The following is an 18,696-nucleotide window of genomic DNA, read 5'->3' as shown; positions in this document are numbered from 1 at the left end:
CCGGCTAAGCAACCATCTATCACTTTACAGATACAGTAGCAACCAATTAGAGTCCAGGAGGGCAGTCCCTCCTGAATCTTTGCAGAAGGCAGAAACAGGGGCTAGGCCGAGAAGTGATGACGTGAGCACAGGCGGAAAAAATACAAAAAAAAGTCCTATGGGTGCTTTGGGGGCCAGGAAACGTAAACCTCTAATGTGATGACGGTGCACCCTTATCTGCCTGCTGGGGTGGGATTAAGGCAAGATGGAGAAGCTCTTCGGGTTCCCTTTTGTCAAACGTCCATCTGGCATAGGTTTTGCAAATGAAAGGGTCAGCCTAGGTGTGGAGCAGGGGTGGATTCCTGCCCCTTAAGGGCAAGGAGGAGGTTCCTGTATACAGACACAAATACAGAATATACAACTTTAATCCCTACATTCTACCTAATACAACTTGTTCCTACCTAACTTAGAAAGAAAGAAAACATAATTTCACCTTTATTAAACAGCAAGATCAGAAATGGAATAATTCATTTCTGACTCCGCTATCACTAGTGAACAGGAAGTAATCAATTAAGATGAGAAGCAGGAGGTCAGTGAGCAACAAAGGGGGAAAGGTGAAAGATTTAAAGGGATAGTTGCATGGAAAAGCAGCACCTGTCCATGACTGGGGCACTTCCAAGTAAGACATGGCAGCGGGATGCATTGCCAAATTTGAACGGGCAAATGTAATGTCCTATGAAGTGCCACATGGAATCATTATTTTAATTCTGCCTGCTGCTGTTGGTGGAAAAGGCATTCTTCGGCAAAGCGTAAGAGTCTTAGAGTGGCAGCAATTTTGGTTTGTAAGGAAACTCTCTGAATACCATCTAAAGTCTTCCATGCATAAAAATCACCCCTCTCCAAGCAAAGGCAGGTCTTCTACACGTGAATAAATAAACCATCTTTTACGTTACTCTAGATTTCCTAACAGCAGTAGAAATCCATAGCCCGAGCGTTATTCCCCTGATATCACGGTGCTAAGCACCCACTGATAGTGCCAGGGGGTCGATTCATTGAATACTACTACTGGTAAGGAGCATATATAGTCTGGAGGAGGGGGCACAGGATGGAAGGGGTGTGTGGCATGTCCAGACATTTCTTTGGAGGAGTTGTGGCTCAGAGGTAGAGCATCTGTTTAGCACGCAGAAGGTTCTAGGTTCAGTCCCCAGCATCTCCAATTAAAAGGCCTAGATACCAGACAGTGGGAAATACCTGTTAGGCTCTTGTTACATCCCATTTGCAAGAATTGAGACTCCAGGAAAAGGTTCCTAAGAGCTTGTATTGAAGACTGTGTGGGATTCCATAGCTGCAAGTAGCCAGAGCTGGGGGGCCCCACTGGCTTTGCAGCCCTCCTATCTCAAATTTCCACTGCCTTCTCCCACTCTTTCCCACAATAGAATGAATAAGAAAAGGACAGTATTTATTGTTATGTGTTCCAGGATTCAAGGATGAACGATAGTCTCACTCCGGCCCCAGGGAGGGGCAGGAGCAAGGGAGGCATACTTCACTAGGTTACAAGCACAGCGATTGAAACAGCGATTGAATGGCCCATTAACATACAGATAACAGCAAGCGCAGGTGTGACCTTGGCGCCAGCCAGTTGATGCCCACCCGGCCTGACAATACCTTAGCATAGACCCTTGGAGAGCTGTTGTCTGAGTACACATGACTGTCCTTGGGTCTTATGACGACTGAGGCTGGACGACTGAGGCTGAGATTAAGCTTGGGAGAGCCACTCTTATCTCACCTCGGTCCTGGGTCCTTTTCCCTCCTAATAATCTCCAGACAGCCATTGGATTTCTCAAAGATTTCCATTGTAAAAGTTCAAAACAGGAGAAATAAACATAATAATGCTTTTAGAGAAATTGACCAGCTGTATGTTTCCTGTAATGTGGATCTCTTGGGACCTCTAGCTCTGCAGGTGCTTCTCTTAGCTTAGCCTCCATGATAGAGTCACCTTAGGGCTTTGTTCCCTCTACTCTCCAAGAAAATCCTTTTCCTGGCTCGCCATGAGAGGTTTCCAAAACCTTTGAAGTTTCCCCATGCTAGCACCCTCTGCATAGTTTTCCCTGTCCCCTCAGGGTAGACTTCAAAAGGCAAAGCATGCTTTTTTTCACAGTCATATGTGACTTCCTTTTACTGTAGCGATAGCATCTCTCTCCCAAGTGACCACGCCCCTTTTGGGATGAAGTCTGTAAACTCCATGTTCACATACTTCAGCTTCCTATTAATACTGGTTGCATAATATCACATGTTTCTAGCTAATACATAGTTCAGCTAACTATTTTCCATCACAGGTCTGATTCAGTATAAGGCAGCTTATGTTCTTTCAGCACCCAAAAGGGTGAGACCGACAAGTTGTGCTGGTTGTCCCAGGCTTTTTCTGAACCCTAGGCCAAATTCCCACTGAAAATTTAATCTAGATACAACCAAGTTTCAAAAGAATCGGCACCTTTTCAACCAGGTTCCAGCATCCTCACTGCAGCATGTTTCTAGTGAAGACGTCTAGGCCTGCCCCTTGGGGAGGTGGGGGGGTGCCTGCTGTCAGGGGTGCAATTGTTAAGCTAGCAGCATCAACATTTCAGAGTATCTTTAGGAGACCCTCCTGATGATACCACCCCAGTTTGGTGAAGTTTGGTTCATGCGGGCCAACATTATGGACCCTCAAATGTGTAGCCCACATCTCCTATTAGCTCCCATTGGAAACAATGGAGGATGGGGGCACCCCCTTTGGGAGTCCATAGCTTTGGGCCCCCTAGACCAAACTTCACAAAACCTGGGTGGTATCAGTAGGAGACTCCCCTAATTATATCACCCAGGTTTGGTGAACTTTGGTTCAAAGTTATGGACCCTCAAATGTGTATCCCCCATCTCCTATTAGCTCCCATTGGAGTGGGTTTTTTAAAAAAGATGCATATGCAAGCAGGTCCAGGAAAATCCTGTGAAGGGAGGAGGGAAAGCCAGAAACGGGACTGTTCTGTGTTCTGCGGTTCGGCAAAGGGGGGGATCACGAGGAAACCTGGATATTTCGGGTGACTATCCCAGGATTAATCGCCAGTGGGAAATCGCCCCTAGCTAGGGGTGTCAATCTCCAGATGGTTGCTGAAGATCTCCTGGGTTTACAATTGATCTTGAAGTGACAGATCAGTTCACCTGTTGAAAATGGCCACTCTATGACATTATATCCTCCCCATGTCCCACCCTCTCTAGGCTCCACCTCCAAATATCCAGGAAATTCCCAACCCAAAGTGAGCAATCCTAAAGATCACACAGTGCTGCTGGAAAGAAATCTTAATTTGTTCTTCATGGAAGGCCTCCTCGTGCTTGACTTTGATTTTCTGTCACTTGACTGTTTTGGCTGTTGCCCAGAGTCCTGTGCCCTAAAAACAGTGAGGTCATAACTTTGGCTTTGAAGATGGAGCATCTTCCTGTCATGTGCTATGAAAATGTCACATGACTTCCTGTCCCTTGCTTGCAGTTCAGTGGGCTCTAGGGTTGAATCTTGACAAACATTTCTGAAGACAAAGGGATTTTCACCTATTTACCTCTCACCTGGCAGACCTCCATCCTACTTTATTTCTGGGCTGTATTGGGAGCACATTCTGGGCTGTAGGAGGAAAGAAACTGGGGACATCATGTTCTATGGGTGGAAATCATTCCACCTGTAGACATTTTGGATGAGAGTGAAGCCCAGATCTAGACTGAAGACCATTATTGTAAACAATAGCAGTGCAGTATGTGAGATAGTCAGATCTCAGAAGCTAAGCAGCATCAGCCCTGGCAAGTATTTAGAAGGGAGACCAGCAAAGAACACCAGGTCCTGAATGACATGGAGGCAGGCAATGGCAAACCACCTCTGAACGTCTCTTGACTTGAAACGCCACCAGAGGTCATCATAAGTCAGATGTAACGTGGCAAAAAAACCACCCCTCTGTGTTATATGCCTTTCACTGCATTTTGTTTCGTGACACATTTGAGACTGGATTAATAGGATCCCTGCAGTTATCCACCAGAGCATGTTACTGGGCTGCTAAACTGCCCCCAGCCCATCTCCTCTGACATGACTGTGTTTTCAACTATGAAATGTGGGAGGATCTGTGGGTGGTGTTTTCTCAAGGACTCTCAAATGTTGGAATGGTGAGTGGCTAAGGCCCTGCCTCTCCCTACAGGGACTCCTTCTGGGTGATTGAGGGCCTGCTGCTGTCTGACATGGCGACCACTGCCCGGGGCATGATCGAGAACTTCCTTTATCTTGTGGAAAAGTAAGAGACATCTGGGGAAAGGTGACAAGGGAGGGCTATATTTTTGCTGATGCCTTGGAGAGAGGTGGAGAAAAGGAAATGTCCAAGCAGTGTTTTTGGACCTGCATTAGGGATGACCTGTCCCCAAAGGAGCCACGTTCAGATGTGTGGCCCCTGTGTAACTCAAAGAACATGTCCTCCGCTCTCCTTCATTGCTACAGCTTTTCCTTCTTGGTAACAGATTTGGGCACATCCCCAACGGAGGCCGCATCTATTATGAGCGACGAAGCCAGCCGCCCTTGCTCACCCTCATGGTGGAGAGTTACTTGAAGCACACCAATGATACAGCCTTTCTGAGGTAACTTCCCTGTTTTCCCCTTTCTCTCTGAAAAGGCAAACAAGATTGAGCTTTAAATACAGTTACCAACCTCCAGGTGGGGCCTGGAATTACAGATGACCTCCAGACTACAGAGGTCAGTAGCCCCAGAGGGACCGTCTCTCCCTATATCACCCTTCTAGGTCCCTCCGCTCATCAGAGGCGGACCTACTGGTGATCCCTGGCCCCAAGGCGATCCGGCTGGTCTCTACAAGGACCAGGGTTTTTACGGCTCTGGCCCCTACCTGGTGGAACAGGCTTCCAGGTGAGATCAGGGCCCTGCGGGACTTACAAAGTTTCCGAAGGGCCTGTAAAACGGACCTGTTCCGCCAAGCGTTTGGCCAGCTGGGATGATGTCAACTTCGCCATAAGAACATCTGGCCTCCCGTGGGTATATAAAGGGGGGAGGGAGGGGTTGAAGCCATCTTTATGTATTCTTTTATGTAAATTTATATATTATGATGTTTTAACTGTTTTATCATTGATGGACACCGCCCTGAGCCTTTGGGGAGGGCAGTATATAAATATAATAAATAAATAAATAAAAATATGGATACTCTGGAAGGTGGACTGTATGACTTTATACCCTGCTGAGATCCTTCCCCTTCCAAACCCTGCCCTCCCTAGGCTCCTTCTCCAGATCTTTTGGAATTTCCCAAAAGTGAGTTGGCAGCGCTAGCTTTGAAGAAGCTATGAGGTCCTTACTTGGAAATTGGAGTTAGTGGGAGGGTCTCAGAGGTGGGACTGCCTGCTCAATTTGTATATCATGAAAGGATTATTATTACTATTACTACTATTACTACTATTACTACTATTACTACTAGTAATAATAATAATAATAATAATAATAATAATAATAATAATAATAATAATAATAATAATAATAATAATAATAATAGTGAGGCTCGAATTGTATATTACTCTGCCACAGAACAAACCATACTGGGCCTTCTTTGTTGTAGAATGCTCCGCCTGGGTCCTAGTGCCCACCTATCCGTGCTCCCCCATCCATTTGAAAATTTGAAAGCAAAAATACACTTTGACATAAATGCTCTTGTATCAAAGTACCATATTCAATAATTCACAAAATAATGGTTTTGACAAAGGCAGCACATAAAAATGAATGATAATTCTCATATTTGTTTGGGTCTACATTCTAATGTGCTCCCATGTTGGATTGTTTTTATGCCATCTTTGTACTTGCTTTTTAAACCTGTGTATTTATGCTTTTAAAATGTTTATATTTATAGTATATTGTATTTTTGGACTGTTTTATTGTGAGCCGCCTTGAGTTGTAGAGATATGGCAGGGTATAAGTGTAATAAATAAATAAATACATAATGTTGAAGCATACAACTTTCTCAACCACTGCACCTCAACTGACCAAACTATTATCTTTATGTGGAACAGAGTTATCAAACACAGACGGGAATTCTGTGCATCCAAACGCCACCCATGTATTCTAATCCTGGCATATGCTGCATACTGTCACTTTCTGCCAATAGCTGCGATTCATAGCTAAAACTCATGCCCCTTTTCCAGAGACAAGATCCATCTTCTAGAGGCCGAGTACCAGTTTTGGCAGAAGCAGCGAGCTGTCAATGTCACCATTGCAGGCAAGGAATACCTCTTGAATCGCTACAATGTCCAAGTGGGTGAGCCCAGGTGAGGAGATGGGAATCAGAGTCGCAGTTGATTGACATTCCAGTGTGCTTTTCCAAGCTGGTGCTTGGCCCATCTGATGGTGCCACTTCCTTGCTGATAAAGAACTGTGTTCTTCTGTCTTTTCTCGTTCCTCAGACCAGAATCCTATAGCGCAGATGTGGAACTGGCAGAAGGACTCGATGAAGGTACCTGATGGTGTTGACAATATAAAGACACTGCTACCTAGAATTGGGAATAGTATTTCCCTCCAGTTTTGTGTTCTGTAATAATAGCACAACGAGCAAAGAATATCTTGATGCAATATTCTGAGTGATTGTCTTATATGATTTTAAAGTTCATTTTATTTTATTTTTTGATTTATATCCTGCCCTCCCCCCGAAAGTTGTTTTGAGTCATCTGTTCTAGGAGAAAAGCAGCATACAAATATATGTAAAATTAGATCTATCTAAATTAATTTAATTTAAATGTATTTTAACTATTTTAGATTGGATTTTAACTATCATAACTGTTTTAATTGTTGAATAGAGCCAGGGGGCATACATTGAAAATGCTGGGGGGAAGAATTAGGACTAATAAAAGGAAACACTTCTTCATGCAACGTGTGATTGGTGTTTGGAATATGCTGCCACAGGAGGTGGTGATGGCCACTAACCTGGGTAGCTTTAAAAGGGGCTTCGACAGATTTATGGAGGAGAAGTCGATTTATGGCTACCAATCTTTGATCTGAGATTGCAAATGCCTTAACAGTCCAGGTGCTCGGGAGCAGCAGCAGCAGCAGGCCATTGCTTTCACCTCCTGCATGTGAGCTCCCAAAGGCACCTGGTGGCCCACTGCGAGTAGCAGAGAGCTGGACTAGATGGACTCTGGTCTGATCCAGCTGGCTTGTTCTTATGTTCTTATGTTCTTAATAATTGTTTATTTAACCAAATGTTATATGTTATTACTAAAGTAAGCTGCTCTGAGCCCTTGTGGGGAGGGGGGCATACAAATCACATTAAATAAAGAATAAATAAATAAAATACCTGCCTCACTAGATATTTCAGGGGTTTAGACATATGGGAAGCAGGAAAAGTTATGTGTATCTCCACCAGGTATAGTATTATAAACCCTTTTTGTGTCAACCCCTTAGTTTAAACTTAGAAACACGCAATGGTTTGGGGAAGGTGCTCCAACTCCCTCAATCAAGCCCTCCTCCCCTCCAACAAGTGCCAAGTGATTTGCTATGCATTTATCATCCCTGGCATGGGTGGGCACCGCTGAAGGGTTTTCTCATCCTGCTGTCCTTCAACTCTCCGCCCCCTTCATGTTTTTTTTCCTGCAGATGCCCAGCAGAATCTTTGGGCAGAGCTACAGAGCGCAGCCGAGTCTGGCTGGGATTTCTCATCACGCTGGTTCCTCCCAGGACCGCCTCCTCTGCCAGCCACCCGGCAAGACACCCAGACCAGTATGGTGGTCTCTGTCGATTTGAACGCCTTCCTCTGCAGGGTTGAGCAGGTGCTGGCTTCCTTGTACAGGACTCTGGGTGAGTGTGGTGGAAAGTGCCATCAAATGGAAGCCAACTTATGGTGATCCCATAAGGTTTTCAAGGCAAGAGATTCAAACAGAGGTGGCGACCCTGGACCTCCTTGGTGGTCTCATCCAAGCATTAACCAGGACCAACCCTGCTTAGCTTCTGAGATCTTCTGAGACTGGGTTAGCCTGGGGCAAGAGTCTGTCTGCTCTGCCTAAAAGCAAGTGAGCGGTTGGTGCTTCTTCCAGAGGATAGGCCTGATTACTTGCAACCCATTTCTCCGATCAAAGATACCCAGAACTGAATTCTGGTGAAAGGTTGGGGTGGACAGGCCTGTCTGAAGCTGGAGTAGCAAGCCAAGCTAAGAGACATCACAACGTCTTTCTAAATGGTCACTGGAACCAGAAAGGACCTGTCCAATTTTTGCCCCTAGCAATATGCCTAGAGCAGAGGTGTCCAACTCTGGCGCTTCAGATGTTCGTGGACTACAATTTCCATCAGCCCCTGCTGGCATGGCCAACTGGCAGGAAATTGGCCATGCCAGCAGGAGCTGATGGGAATTGTAGTTCATGAACATCTGAAGCGCCAGAGTTGGACACCCCTGGCCTAGAGGATCCTTTTTTCTACCAAGGGTCATTTGTATATTTATAACATCATCCGCTGGCCATACAAAATTATCAATTTAAAAATCAGCCTACTATATTTGGTCAAACATTTAATCAACTCATCCCTAGCATAAGGGCTGGAACTGCTTCTCTTTGGTAAGCCATGTGATGCCAGCTGGTCGTGATGATGTTGCTAATCACAACTGCTTTTCCAGGCTTGAATTTTGAGCCCCGCCTGTGGTTGCCTTGTCCAGGCCAGACCAAATGATTCTGTGGGCCTTATGCACCCCCGGGCCAGATGTTCCCCACCCCTGGCCTAGAGTGTTGTTTGTCAGCTGCTGTAAAGTAGCTCATGCATTCCCTAAAGCCGTGGTGGCGAACCTTTGGCACTCCAGATGTTATGGGATACAATTCCCATCAGCCCCTTCCAGCATGGTCAATTGGCCATCCTGGCAGGGGCTGATGGGAGTTGTAGTCCATAACATCTGGAGTGCCAAAGGTTCGCCACCACTGCCCTAAAGCCTGATCTAGGCTTTCCACCCCTGCTGCTTAGTTAGAATAGAATAGAATAGAATAGAATAGAATAGAATAGAATAGAATAGAATAGAATCTTTATTGGCCAAGTGTGATTGGACACACAAGGAATTTGTCTCCGGTGCATATGCTCTCAGTGTACATAAAAGAAAAATACATTTGTCAAGAAGAACTCATACAGAAACAACACTTAAATGATTTCGTCATATAGGTCTAGTAAGCAATCAGGAAACAATCACATAGTAGCTTGAAACCATAAAATGTAAAAAATCATAGGCAAAATAAAATGAAATTAAAATGAAATAAAATGTAATGTCAGCACAGGCTATGGGGGTCATACAGTCATAAAGCGGGAGGAAGATGGGTAATAAGAATGATGAAAAAGTGAAAAGTAGTGCAATAATTATATAATAAAATATATAATAAATAGTTTAACATTATCGTGAGGAAATTATTTATATTTAACAGAGTGATGGCATTGAGGAAAAAACTGTTCTTATGTCTAGTTGTCTTGGTGGTGCAGTGCTATATAGCGACAAGCTTAGAGGGTAAGAGTATGAAAGCTCAGTTTATGACTCAGGGATGCGAGGGTCAGTAAAATATTTCCCACAGCCCTTTTTTTGACCGATGCAGTACATACAGGTCCTCAATGGAAGGCAGGTTAGGCAGCAATTGTTTTTTCTGCAGTTCTGATTTATTCTCTGGAAGTCTGTGTCGATCTTGTTTAGGTTGCAGAACCAAACCACACAGTTATAGAGGCAGTGCAGATGACAGACTCCAATGGATTCCTCCTGTAGAACTGTATCAGCAGCAGCTCCTTGGGCAGTTTTGAGCTTCCTGAAGTTGGCTTACAGAAAGAAACATCTCTTTGTTGTGCTTACTTTTGATGACATTTTTGATGCTTTTTTTTTTTTTGAGGTGACCATTTTGTGGAATCATGAGATAATGATGGAGCCTAGAAATTCTAAGGTCTCCTACCTGTTGGATAACTGTGTTGTTCTACAGTATTGTGAGAGGAGGTAGGATGGGAGTGGTTTCTCCTGAAATCTACCACACCATTTCTAACGGTTTTAAAGTGTGTTCAGTTCTAGATTGTTCCAGTGGCACGAGGCTAGTTGTTCAACCTCCGTCTGTATCGCGGTTTCATCGTTGTCTCGAATGAGACCAATCACTGTTATCATCACCGCAAACTTCATTATTTTAACAGATGGATCGTTTGAGATGCAGTCATTGGTATACAGAGAGAAGTGGTGAAAGTACACAGCCTTAGGGGGGGCCTAGCCATTACAAGTGTCTGATGTAATTTTTTCCTAGCTCTCACCTGCTGTTTCCTATCTGTTAGGAGCTTGTGATCCACTTACAAATATGCTCAGGTACTGCTAGCTGATTTAGTTTGGTTAGAAGAATGTCGGTATGATAGTGAATGCTGAACTAAAGTCAACAAAGAGGACCCTTGCATAGGTCTTTGTGATTCAAGATGCTGTAGAATATAGTGCAAGCCATATTAACAGCATCATCTGTCGATCTATTGCTCGGTATGCAAATTGCAAGGGGATCCAACAGTGGATCATTGATGGTTTTCAAAATGATACATCACTAGCCTTTCAAAAGTTTCACTTAACTACAGATGTTAGAGCAACTGGTCTGTAGTCATTCAGTTCCATGATGGAAGGCTTCTTGACTCTGGGACGATAGTGGAGTGTTTGAAGCAGGAAGGAACATAGCACATCTCTAGTGATTTGTTGAAGATTTGGGTGAAGATGGGGGTTAATACAGTATCAGCTGGTCACGCAGAAGGTCCCAGGTTCTATTCCCAGTATCTCCCGCTAAAAGGGTTAGGTGGTCAATGGTATGAAAGACCGCTGACTTGAGACCCTGGAGAGCCACTTCCAGTCCAATTAAACAGTACTGACCTTAGGATGTTGTGGGTTTTCCGGGTAGTATGGCCGTGTTCCAGTAGTATTTTCTCCTGATGTTTTGCCTGCAGGTGAAACGTCAGGAGAAAATACTACTGAAACACGGCCATGCTACCCGGAAAACCCACAACATCCTAGTGATTCCGGCCATGAAAGCCTTCAACAAAACTGATCTTAATAGACAAGGGTATGATTCACTATAAAACACATGACAAGTTCATTCATATGTTCATTTCAGGAGCTCTTCCCAGTCCGTGTTCTGTTTCGAAGACAAAACTTTGTAACACGTCCCCTGGGAAGTAACTCACATCTTATACCAGGGGTCTGCATCCTGCGGCTCTCCAGATGTTCATGGACTACAATTCCCATCAGCGCTTGCCACCATGGCCAATTGGCCATGATGGCAGGGGCTGATGGGAATTGTAGTCCATGAACATCTGGAGAGCCGCAGGATGCAGACCCCTGTCTTATACCAATGGAATACCCCACCCCCCCAGAAGTAACCCAGGATATTTTTCATTAGAAGTAAAAGGAGAATATTAGTGACCCTTGACCTTAGAGGTCTTAGGAGCTTCATAAATAATCATGTCTCCTCTCAAGGGAACACTGAGAAAGCCAACCAGTTCCAGGCGGCTCACGAGTACCGAGTGGCTGCGGTCCAGGCTGTCCTGTGGAATGATAAAGCTGGGGTCTGGTTGGACTACAACCTCGTGCGACAGAGGCACAACGAGGCCTTTTACCCATCCAACCTCACCCCTCTGTGGGCAGAGTGTATCACGGAACCAGCTGCTGCCGAAAGGGCCCTGCGCTACCTGGAGGTAAGCAACCCTCACTTGCCACACTTGGCCTTTTTCACCGACTGCTTTTTGCTGACTCACCCAACCTGCAGGTTTTGAGGTGCTGACCGTACTTACATAACCCGCCTCCCTTTAGACCATAGGTGTCAAACTCATGGCCCTCCAGATGTTATGGACTACAGTTCCCATCATCCCCTGCCAGCCTGATGCTGGCAGGGGATGATGGAAACTGTAGTCCATAACATCTGGAGGGCCGCGAGTTTGACACCTGTGCTTTAGACCACTGGTCCCTCTCCTCCTGACCTCTTTTTTTGCTGCCCTGCTAGAATTCTTAATGGTCTCTTGGCATTTCATACCACACTGTGTGCCCACAGGAGAGCTCTGCGCTGTCTTATACCAATGGGATACCCACATCACTGGCTCGTACAGGGGAACAATGGGACCTTCCGAATGCTTGGGCTCCCCTCCAGTATGTAGTGATTGCAGGTGAGGACTTGCAACAAAATGGCCTGGTGGTGCTACCCCATTTGTGACAATGGCAATTGGCCATGTATCAGTTCTGAAGAAAGTCCTGCTAAGCAGAGGAGATATCCCTCAATAACTAGAACTCTGGGGAGGGGGTGACTTCCTCTCCAGCACACTAGCCTTCCTTGTTCCAAACTGCTGAGTTGTAGATTTTCCTTGTATTTGTAGAGGCTCCTCACATGGAAAAGATGGCTGTTCCTTTCCTATTTACAGCAGGAATTCTCATCGACACCCCTTTCTTCACAATTGCTAGGTCTAGCCAAGTCCTCCTCTCCTTGGGCCCGTGACCTGGCTTTCACCTTGGCACAGAACTGGGTGAGAACCAACCTGGCTGTCTATGAGAAGTACCATGCCATGTTCGAAAAGGTAATGCTGTCTGTATCCCACCCTGCTGAGTTTTCTCCTATTCTCTGAAATCTTCGAAGTGTGTGTTGTGGACTTTCCAGGCTGTGTGGCCGTGGTCTGGTAGATCTTGTTCCTAACATTTCGCCTTCATCTGTGGCTGGCATCTTCAGAGGTGTATCACAGCCACAGATGCAGGTGAAACATTAGGAACAAGATCTACCAGACCACGGCCACACAGCCTGGAAAGCCCACAACAACCAGTTGAGTCTGGCCATGAAAGCATTTGACAATACATTGCTGAGTGTGTGTTTGTGTGTTCGTCCTAGAGGTTGTATGTATGTGTGTGTGTCCCCCAGCGTTCAACATGCAAGGAGGCCACAGAGGTGTAACTCAAAGTAATAGAATAGTTACTAACCGCACTGCCTCTCCATCCATAGTTATGGATAAATACCCCCAGAATAACAGATGAATATGGAAGAGCTAGGAGCCACGTGGCGTAGTGCACTGCCACTCACATGGTCAGGAGTTTGTCAGATATCCTGGCAGATACCCTGGCAGCTGGGTCATGGTCAACTCAGCCATCCATCCATTTCTTGGTCAGCACATGAGTACCTAGCTCATAGGTAAAGAATAGCCGGGGAAAGCAATGGAAAACTACTCCACAAAAGAGGCTTGCCTATAAAATCACTGCTCGCAGTGGTACCCCAGGGTCGGACACAACTGAAGGGGAAACTTTACCTTTATGGAAGAGCTATTTTGACCTTTCCCCATCACCTCTAGGCAAGGGTTCCCAGTTGGATTGGGCAAATTATTGGAATGCATAGAATACATTGATTCTTGGTGAATGTTCAAGGCAAAGTCTCGCTGTCTCCGAACACATGTCACCGCACCTATGGCCATCTTTAACTTAACTCCTGTGTGCTGTGGAAGCCTTTCTGGAATCACTTGCTATTGGGGATATTTATTAGTTACTATAACAAAGTTGTTCCATTAAGAAAAACATGGGGCCAAACACCGCAAACACAAATGAAGCTGGAGTGTGTTGTGGGTAAAATGCTGTCACTGGGGTGCTGTGTGGTTTCCGGGCTATATGGTCATGTTCTAGCAGCATTCTCTCCTGATGTTCCACCTGCAACTGTGGCCGGCATCTTCACTATCAGCCACAGATGCAGGCGAAATGTCAGGAGAGAATGCTGCTAGAACACGACCATACAGCCCGAAAACCTCTGAAGATGCCAGCCACAGATGCAGGCGAAGCGTTAGGAGAGAATGCTGCTAGAACATGGCCATACAGCCTGGAAACCTCTAAAGATGCCAGCCACAGATGCAGGCGAAATGTCAGGAGAGAATGCTGCTAGAACACAGCCATACAGCCCGGAATCCACACAGCACCCCAGTGATTCCGGCTGTGAAAGCCTTCGACAATAAAATGCTGTCAACTTGCAGGCAGCTGAGAGTTGACAGCATTTTCAAGGCAAGAGATCAGCAGAGGTGGTTTGCCATTGCTTTCCTTGGCATAGTGACCTTGGGATTCCTTGGTGGTCTCCCATCCAAGTACTAACCAGGACCGATCTTGCTTATCTTTTGAGATCTGACAAGATCAACCTGGCCTGGACCATCTAGGTCAAGGTTACAGGAACTATTAGAAAAAAACAAAGCTTTCTTGAAGAAGGTCCACATCCACTGCAGTAGAAAGCAGTAGATAAAAACCTAATGGAAAAGATACGTTCCCCTAAAACAACCTACTATTTTGTATAGAATCAGTTGAATGCAAGCCTGATCTGGTCAGCCATGTTTAGACCTGTCTGCAGGGCCTCTCATGGGAAAGACACACATGTAGTTTCTTGCAAGACTATGAGGAGAAGGGGAGACCACAAAGGGGCAGGAAGAGGAGTTGCAGAAGTAGAGTCGCCAGAGAACACAGAGAGGCATCCTATTCCAAAGAAAGATAACACACACACATATTCTGGTTCCAGTGCAATGAAGAACGTAGTACCCACTGTTCTCAGGCATACTGAATTGCCTTTATTCTAACACACATTTCCAAACTTTCCTTGGCTTCCGAAGTTAGGTTTGGATTTACCCCTCCCCCCCCCCTTCCCCGAATAAATAAATTAAGCCAAAGAAGGATGCTTGGCTCTTGGGAAAGCTTTGAAGAAGTGGGAAGGTGAAGGAAGAAAAGTTGCCTCCTTTGTAGGGTATCTCCTGGGGTTTTTTGCGCCACACTCCTGTGTTTTGTCTGGGCAGAAGTCCCCTTGATCTGATGTTGAACAGCCCTTCTTCATTAACACACTCTCTCTCTTCTTCCAGTATGATGTAGAAGGAGATGGGAACCCAGGTTTTGGTGGAGAGTATGAAGTACAGGTGAGGCCATTTCCCCTGCCCTGCCCACAGTGGGTTGAGAGTCGAAAAGGGGGTTATGGGCCTCACAGCTGGGTTTCAGGAAGAGTTCCTTCTTCTGAAGCAGGGGTAAAGTTGCCAGCTGCAAAACTCCTGAAGATTTGGGGTTGGAGCTTGGGGAGGACAGGGCCCTCAGCCGGGTACAGTGCCTCAGAGTCCACCCTCCTTAAGCATCCATTTTCTCCAGGGAAATGGATATTAGCAGCAGTGGCGTAGTGGTTAAAAGCAGGTGCACTCTAATCTGGAGGAACCGGGTTTGATTCCCCGCTCTGCCGCCTGAGTTGCGGAGGCTTATCTGGGGAATTCAGATTAGGCTATGCATTCTGACACACGCCAGCTGGGTGACCTTAGGCTAGTCACAGTTCTTCTGAGCTCTCTCAGCCTCACCTACCTCACAGGGTGTTTGTTGTGAGAGGGGAAGGGGAAGGAGTTTGTAAGCCCCTTTGAGCCTCCTTGCAGGAGAGAAAGGGGGGATATAAATTCAACTCTTCTGAGATTCCAAATGCCTTAGCAGACCAGGTGCTCGGGAGCAGCAGCAGCAGAAGGCCATTGCTTTCACATCCTGCCTGTGAGCTCCCAAAGGCACCTGGTGGGCCACTGCGAGTAGCAGAGTGCTGGACTAGATGGACTCCGGTCTGATCCAGCAGGCTTCTTCTTATGTTCTTTATAATGTGGGGATGAGCTGTGTTTCTGGGGGGTCCCGAGATTCCACCTGGAGGCTGGCAACCCCAAGTCAGGGAGAGACAGGGTTGCTGGGCCTAATTTTTCTGATCTCTCTTGTGCAGGAGGGCTTTGGGTGGACCAACGGTGTGATCTTTCAGCTCCTGGATTTCTACGGTCCCACAATGCGCTCATCATTGCACAGCTCTGCGGCCAGAAACAGGCCCTTCCTCTCAAGTTTGCTGCATAGCAGCCATTTTTCGTTTGGGAGGCAATAGATGTGTGGGGGGAGGGGGGGTTACCCTTTCCCCTGAATCTTCTCCAAGAAAAAATCTCCTTGGCTTCCTCTAATGGGCCGAGACAATCTTGAACTCTTGCTTTATCTGAGGGCAGGACAATGAATAAAGCTTGATTGCGTCCTCCTTCTCCATTACATTTTATAACTCCCTCCCTCCAGATGATAAAGCACTGCTAGATGACAGCAAGGGTCCAATCCTGCATTTCCTTCCAAGAGCAAAAGCACCCAAGCAAGGGCTTTGTCATCTACCAGTAACTTGAATTCATAACATGGAAGTTCTGTTGTAGCGGTAGCCACTATTGATAGACCCATGCAAAATAAATGTTATATAAACTTTTGCAAGAGCTGCTTCGAGTGCAGAATTCCATCATTAACCTTGGCGGGCCAGAAGCTTCAAGAAAGTTCACAAACGGAGCATGAAGGCAACCCTTCCTCAGACATGGAGTGGTATACAAAGATACGCTGCTCCCGAATGGGAGATTCCATTCTTCAGAGATAGGGGGCATTCATTGAAAATGCTGGGGGGAAGAATTAGGACTAATAAAAGGAAACACTTCTTCTCGCAACGTGTGATTGGTGTTTGGAATATGCTGCCACAGGAGGTGGTGATGGCCACTAACCTGGATAGCTTTAAAAGGGGCTTGGACAGATTTATGGAAGAGAAGTCGATTTATGGCTACCAATCTTGATCCTCTTTGATTTGAGATTGCAAATGCCTTAACAGTCCAGGTGCTCGGGAGCAACAGCCGCAGAAGGCCATTGCTTTCACATTCTGCATGTGAGCTCCCAAAGGCACCTGGTGGGCCACTGCGAGTAGCAGAGAGCTGGACTAGATGGACTCTGGTCTGATCCAGCTGGCTTGTTCTTATGTTCTTATGAATGTGCCCTATCTGAGATCTTTGCTGGATCAGCCAGATGGGTCCACTTAAATCCCTTCATGATTAACCACGTGCCTCTGAGAAACACACAAGTGGCATGTACTGTTTAAAGCTTTCTCCTGTTGTAAGTGGTATTTGAGTGCCTCTGCATATGGAAGTATTATTTAGGTGCCTGTTATTTTGGTAGACATTTTCTACATGGAGACAACAGAGTCATGCAGAACTTTGTTGCCATGTGAGGCTGGGGAATATGTGTGCACGAGACATGGGTAGGAGGTAAATGTGACCCACTTTGCAGTCCAAAGATCCATACTAACAATAGCCCAAGCATAAGGAAGAAAATCCTCCTACTATGCTAAGAGTACAACAGTCATAGGTTTTTACAAACAACTAAAGCCTGAGTGGCATAGTGTTTGTAGTGATGGACCAGCATTTTGGAGACCCTTTGAATCCTCAATTTGCCTTTGGAGATTGCAGGCTGACTTTGGGCCAGGGCTCTTTCTGACCTACATCACAGGGAGAATAAAATAAGGAGGAGACGTAGCTGTTTTAAGCTATGTGGGGCCTGTAGCGTATGTTATACAGGGATCCAGGTTGTTTTAAATGCACATGAATATTAAAACATGCATTATTTACTTGAATAGTGAAGTAATTCAGTGTTTTTCATTTGGTATACAGATAGATAATGCGACAAATGCCTGACACTTGAGTAAATACTGCTCCTTCGCTACGCTTGTGCACACAACACAGCAAGAAGCCAGCACATGCCTTCACACATGCAGAACCCACAATCCCCACTGACAGGGACGGCACCTAGTCGATTGAGGTGCATTGCTGATTCCGGGCCAAAGCTATAAAAGGGATGGTGATTGTATCTAGGTGATTGATGTGCACTGCTGTCAATGTAACTGCTTTTAGATATATATGCTTTGCCTGCTAAATGTTACCACTGTGTTAATGGAACATTCTTCTCTTGATCGTGCTTTAATGATCTCTCACACTTGGTAGATAATTAGGCTTGTCCCTGACACTTGTTACTGTTGTTCTGTGGGGGTGAGAGTCCAGGTGGATTGTTATCTTCCAATAAACTCTACTGATCAACAGTTCCAGAGTGCCTGATTCAAGGGTCGAGACCTAACACCTACACACCACAACAGCATGCAGCTTTCCTGACATGCAAGCAACAGGGTGGTCAGATTGTGAGAATATGGTGAGATGCTGCCAGACAGCTTGGAAACGTTTAGTGTGGGGCTTGTAGGAGGACCTCTTCACACCTTGAAGGTGCATCTTCCCTCAGGAAATGAAAGGCTGTCCCAATGAATACAGCGAATCTCTAATGTTCCAATGGATGTTGCATACCAGCAGATCAAAAGAGGCTTGTCAGGTTGCTCAGCTTGGGTGGGAGAGTTCATTTCTACTTTCTGGGTGGTCCGCTTTTGCCCTCATTTTCACCTCCCATCAAATACCAGTCAAGGCTTCTGAGCAGCATCTGAGTCTAGACTCGTTTTGCGTCGAAGCAGAACCTGAGCAGACGCCGCGATTCAGCGCCTGCCTACCTCTATGGACAAACACCGGCCCAGTTGAACGCGGAAGGAGCCAATAAGCGGCGTGTCAAGAGTCCCATGGAGATAAGAAAAAATTGACACAGGATACACTTCGGGAAACATTGAAAGCCATTCTTAACCATGCTTAAGTAGGGCGTGTCCCTTTATTTCTGGCCCTCTCTATGGTGAGCCCTTCATTGTTATGGCGTCCATAGAGACTCGGGCAGTCGTGTGAGTCTAGCCTTGCTCTCATTTGGTGGTTATAACTAATCGAAAAGAGTGGTGGGTAGTAAAGAAAGACCTTCCCAAAATGGCGACTATACCGCCTTTTTCATGCCCCCCTTCTTCCCAGAAGGCCTTCTGTTCCCTCTCGATTCGTTTCTC

The 18,696-nt window shown here is 45.9% G+C and overlaps 1 protein-coding gene across 2 annotated transcripts in view; it reads left to right on the top strand.

Moving 5' to 3' along the window:
- Positions 1–17,856, top strand: part of TREH (trehalase) — a 31,051-nt gene extending 13,195 nt beyond the window's left edge. Inside the window, exons 5-16 of one of the 2 annotated variants that reach the window (XM_048511390.1) lie at positions 938–1,047; positions 4,188–4,280; positions 4,501–4,617; positions 6,178–6,300; positions 6,436–6,485; positions 7,622–7,822; positions 11,466–11,683; positions 12,037–12,148; positions 12,441–12,553; positions 14,843–14,896; positions 15,718–15,804; positions 17,447–17,856. In XM_048511390.1, coding sequence (XP_048367347.1) covers positions 4,228–4,280; positions 4,501–4,617; positions 6,178–6,300; positions 6,436–6,485; positions 7,622–7,822; positions 11,466–11,683; positions 12,037–12,148; positions 12,441–12,553; positions 14,843–14,896; positions 15,718–15,804; positions 17,447–17,470 — 1,152 coding nt within the window. In that variant the 5' untranslated portion in view covers positions 938–1,047; positions 4,188–4,227 and the 3' untranslated portion in view covers positions 17,471–17,856. Of the gene's footprint in view, positions 1–937; positions 1,048–4,187; positions 4,281–4,500; positions 4,618–6,177; positions 6,301–6,435; positions 6,486–7,621; positions 7,823–11,465; positions 11,684–12,036; positions 12,149–12,440; positions 12,554–14,842; positions 14,897–15,717; positions 16,443–17,446 lie in introns of those variants that run through there. The other variant, XM_048511308.1, reaches the window with a different exon arrangement.
- Positions 17,857–18,696: the final 840 nt, after the last annotated feature.

The sequence above is a fragment of the Sphaerodactylus townsendi genome, linkage group LG01, assembly GCF_021028975.2.
Source record: "Sphaerodactylus townsendi isolate TG3544 linkage group LG01, MPM_Stown_v2.3, whole genome shotgun sequence".
Taxonomy (NCBI): Eukaryota; Metazoa; Chordata; class Lepidosauria; order Squamata; family Sphaerodactylidae; genus Sphaerodactylus; species Sphaerodactylus townsendi.
Note: the sequence above shows the minus strand (reverse complement) of the source record. Positions and strands in the feature narration are given on the sequence as shown.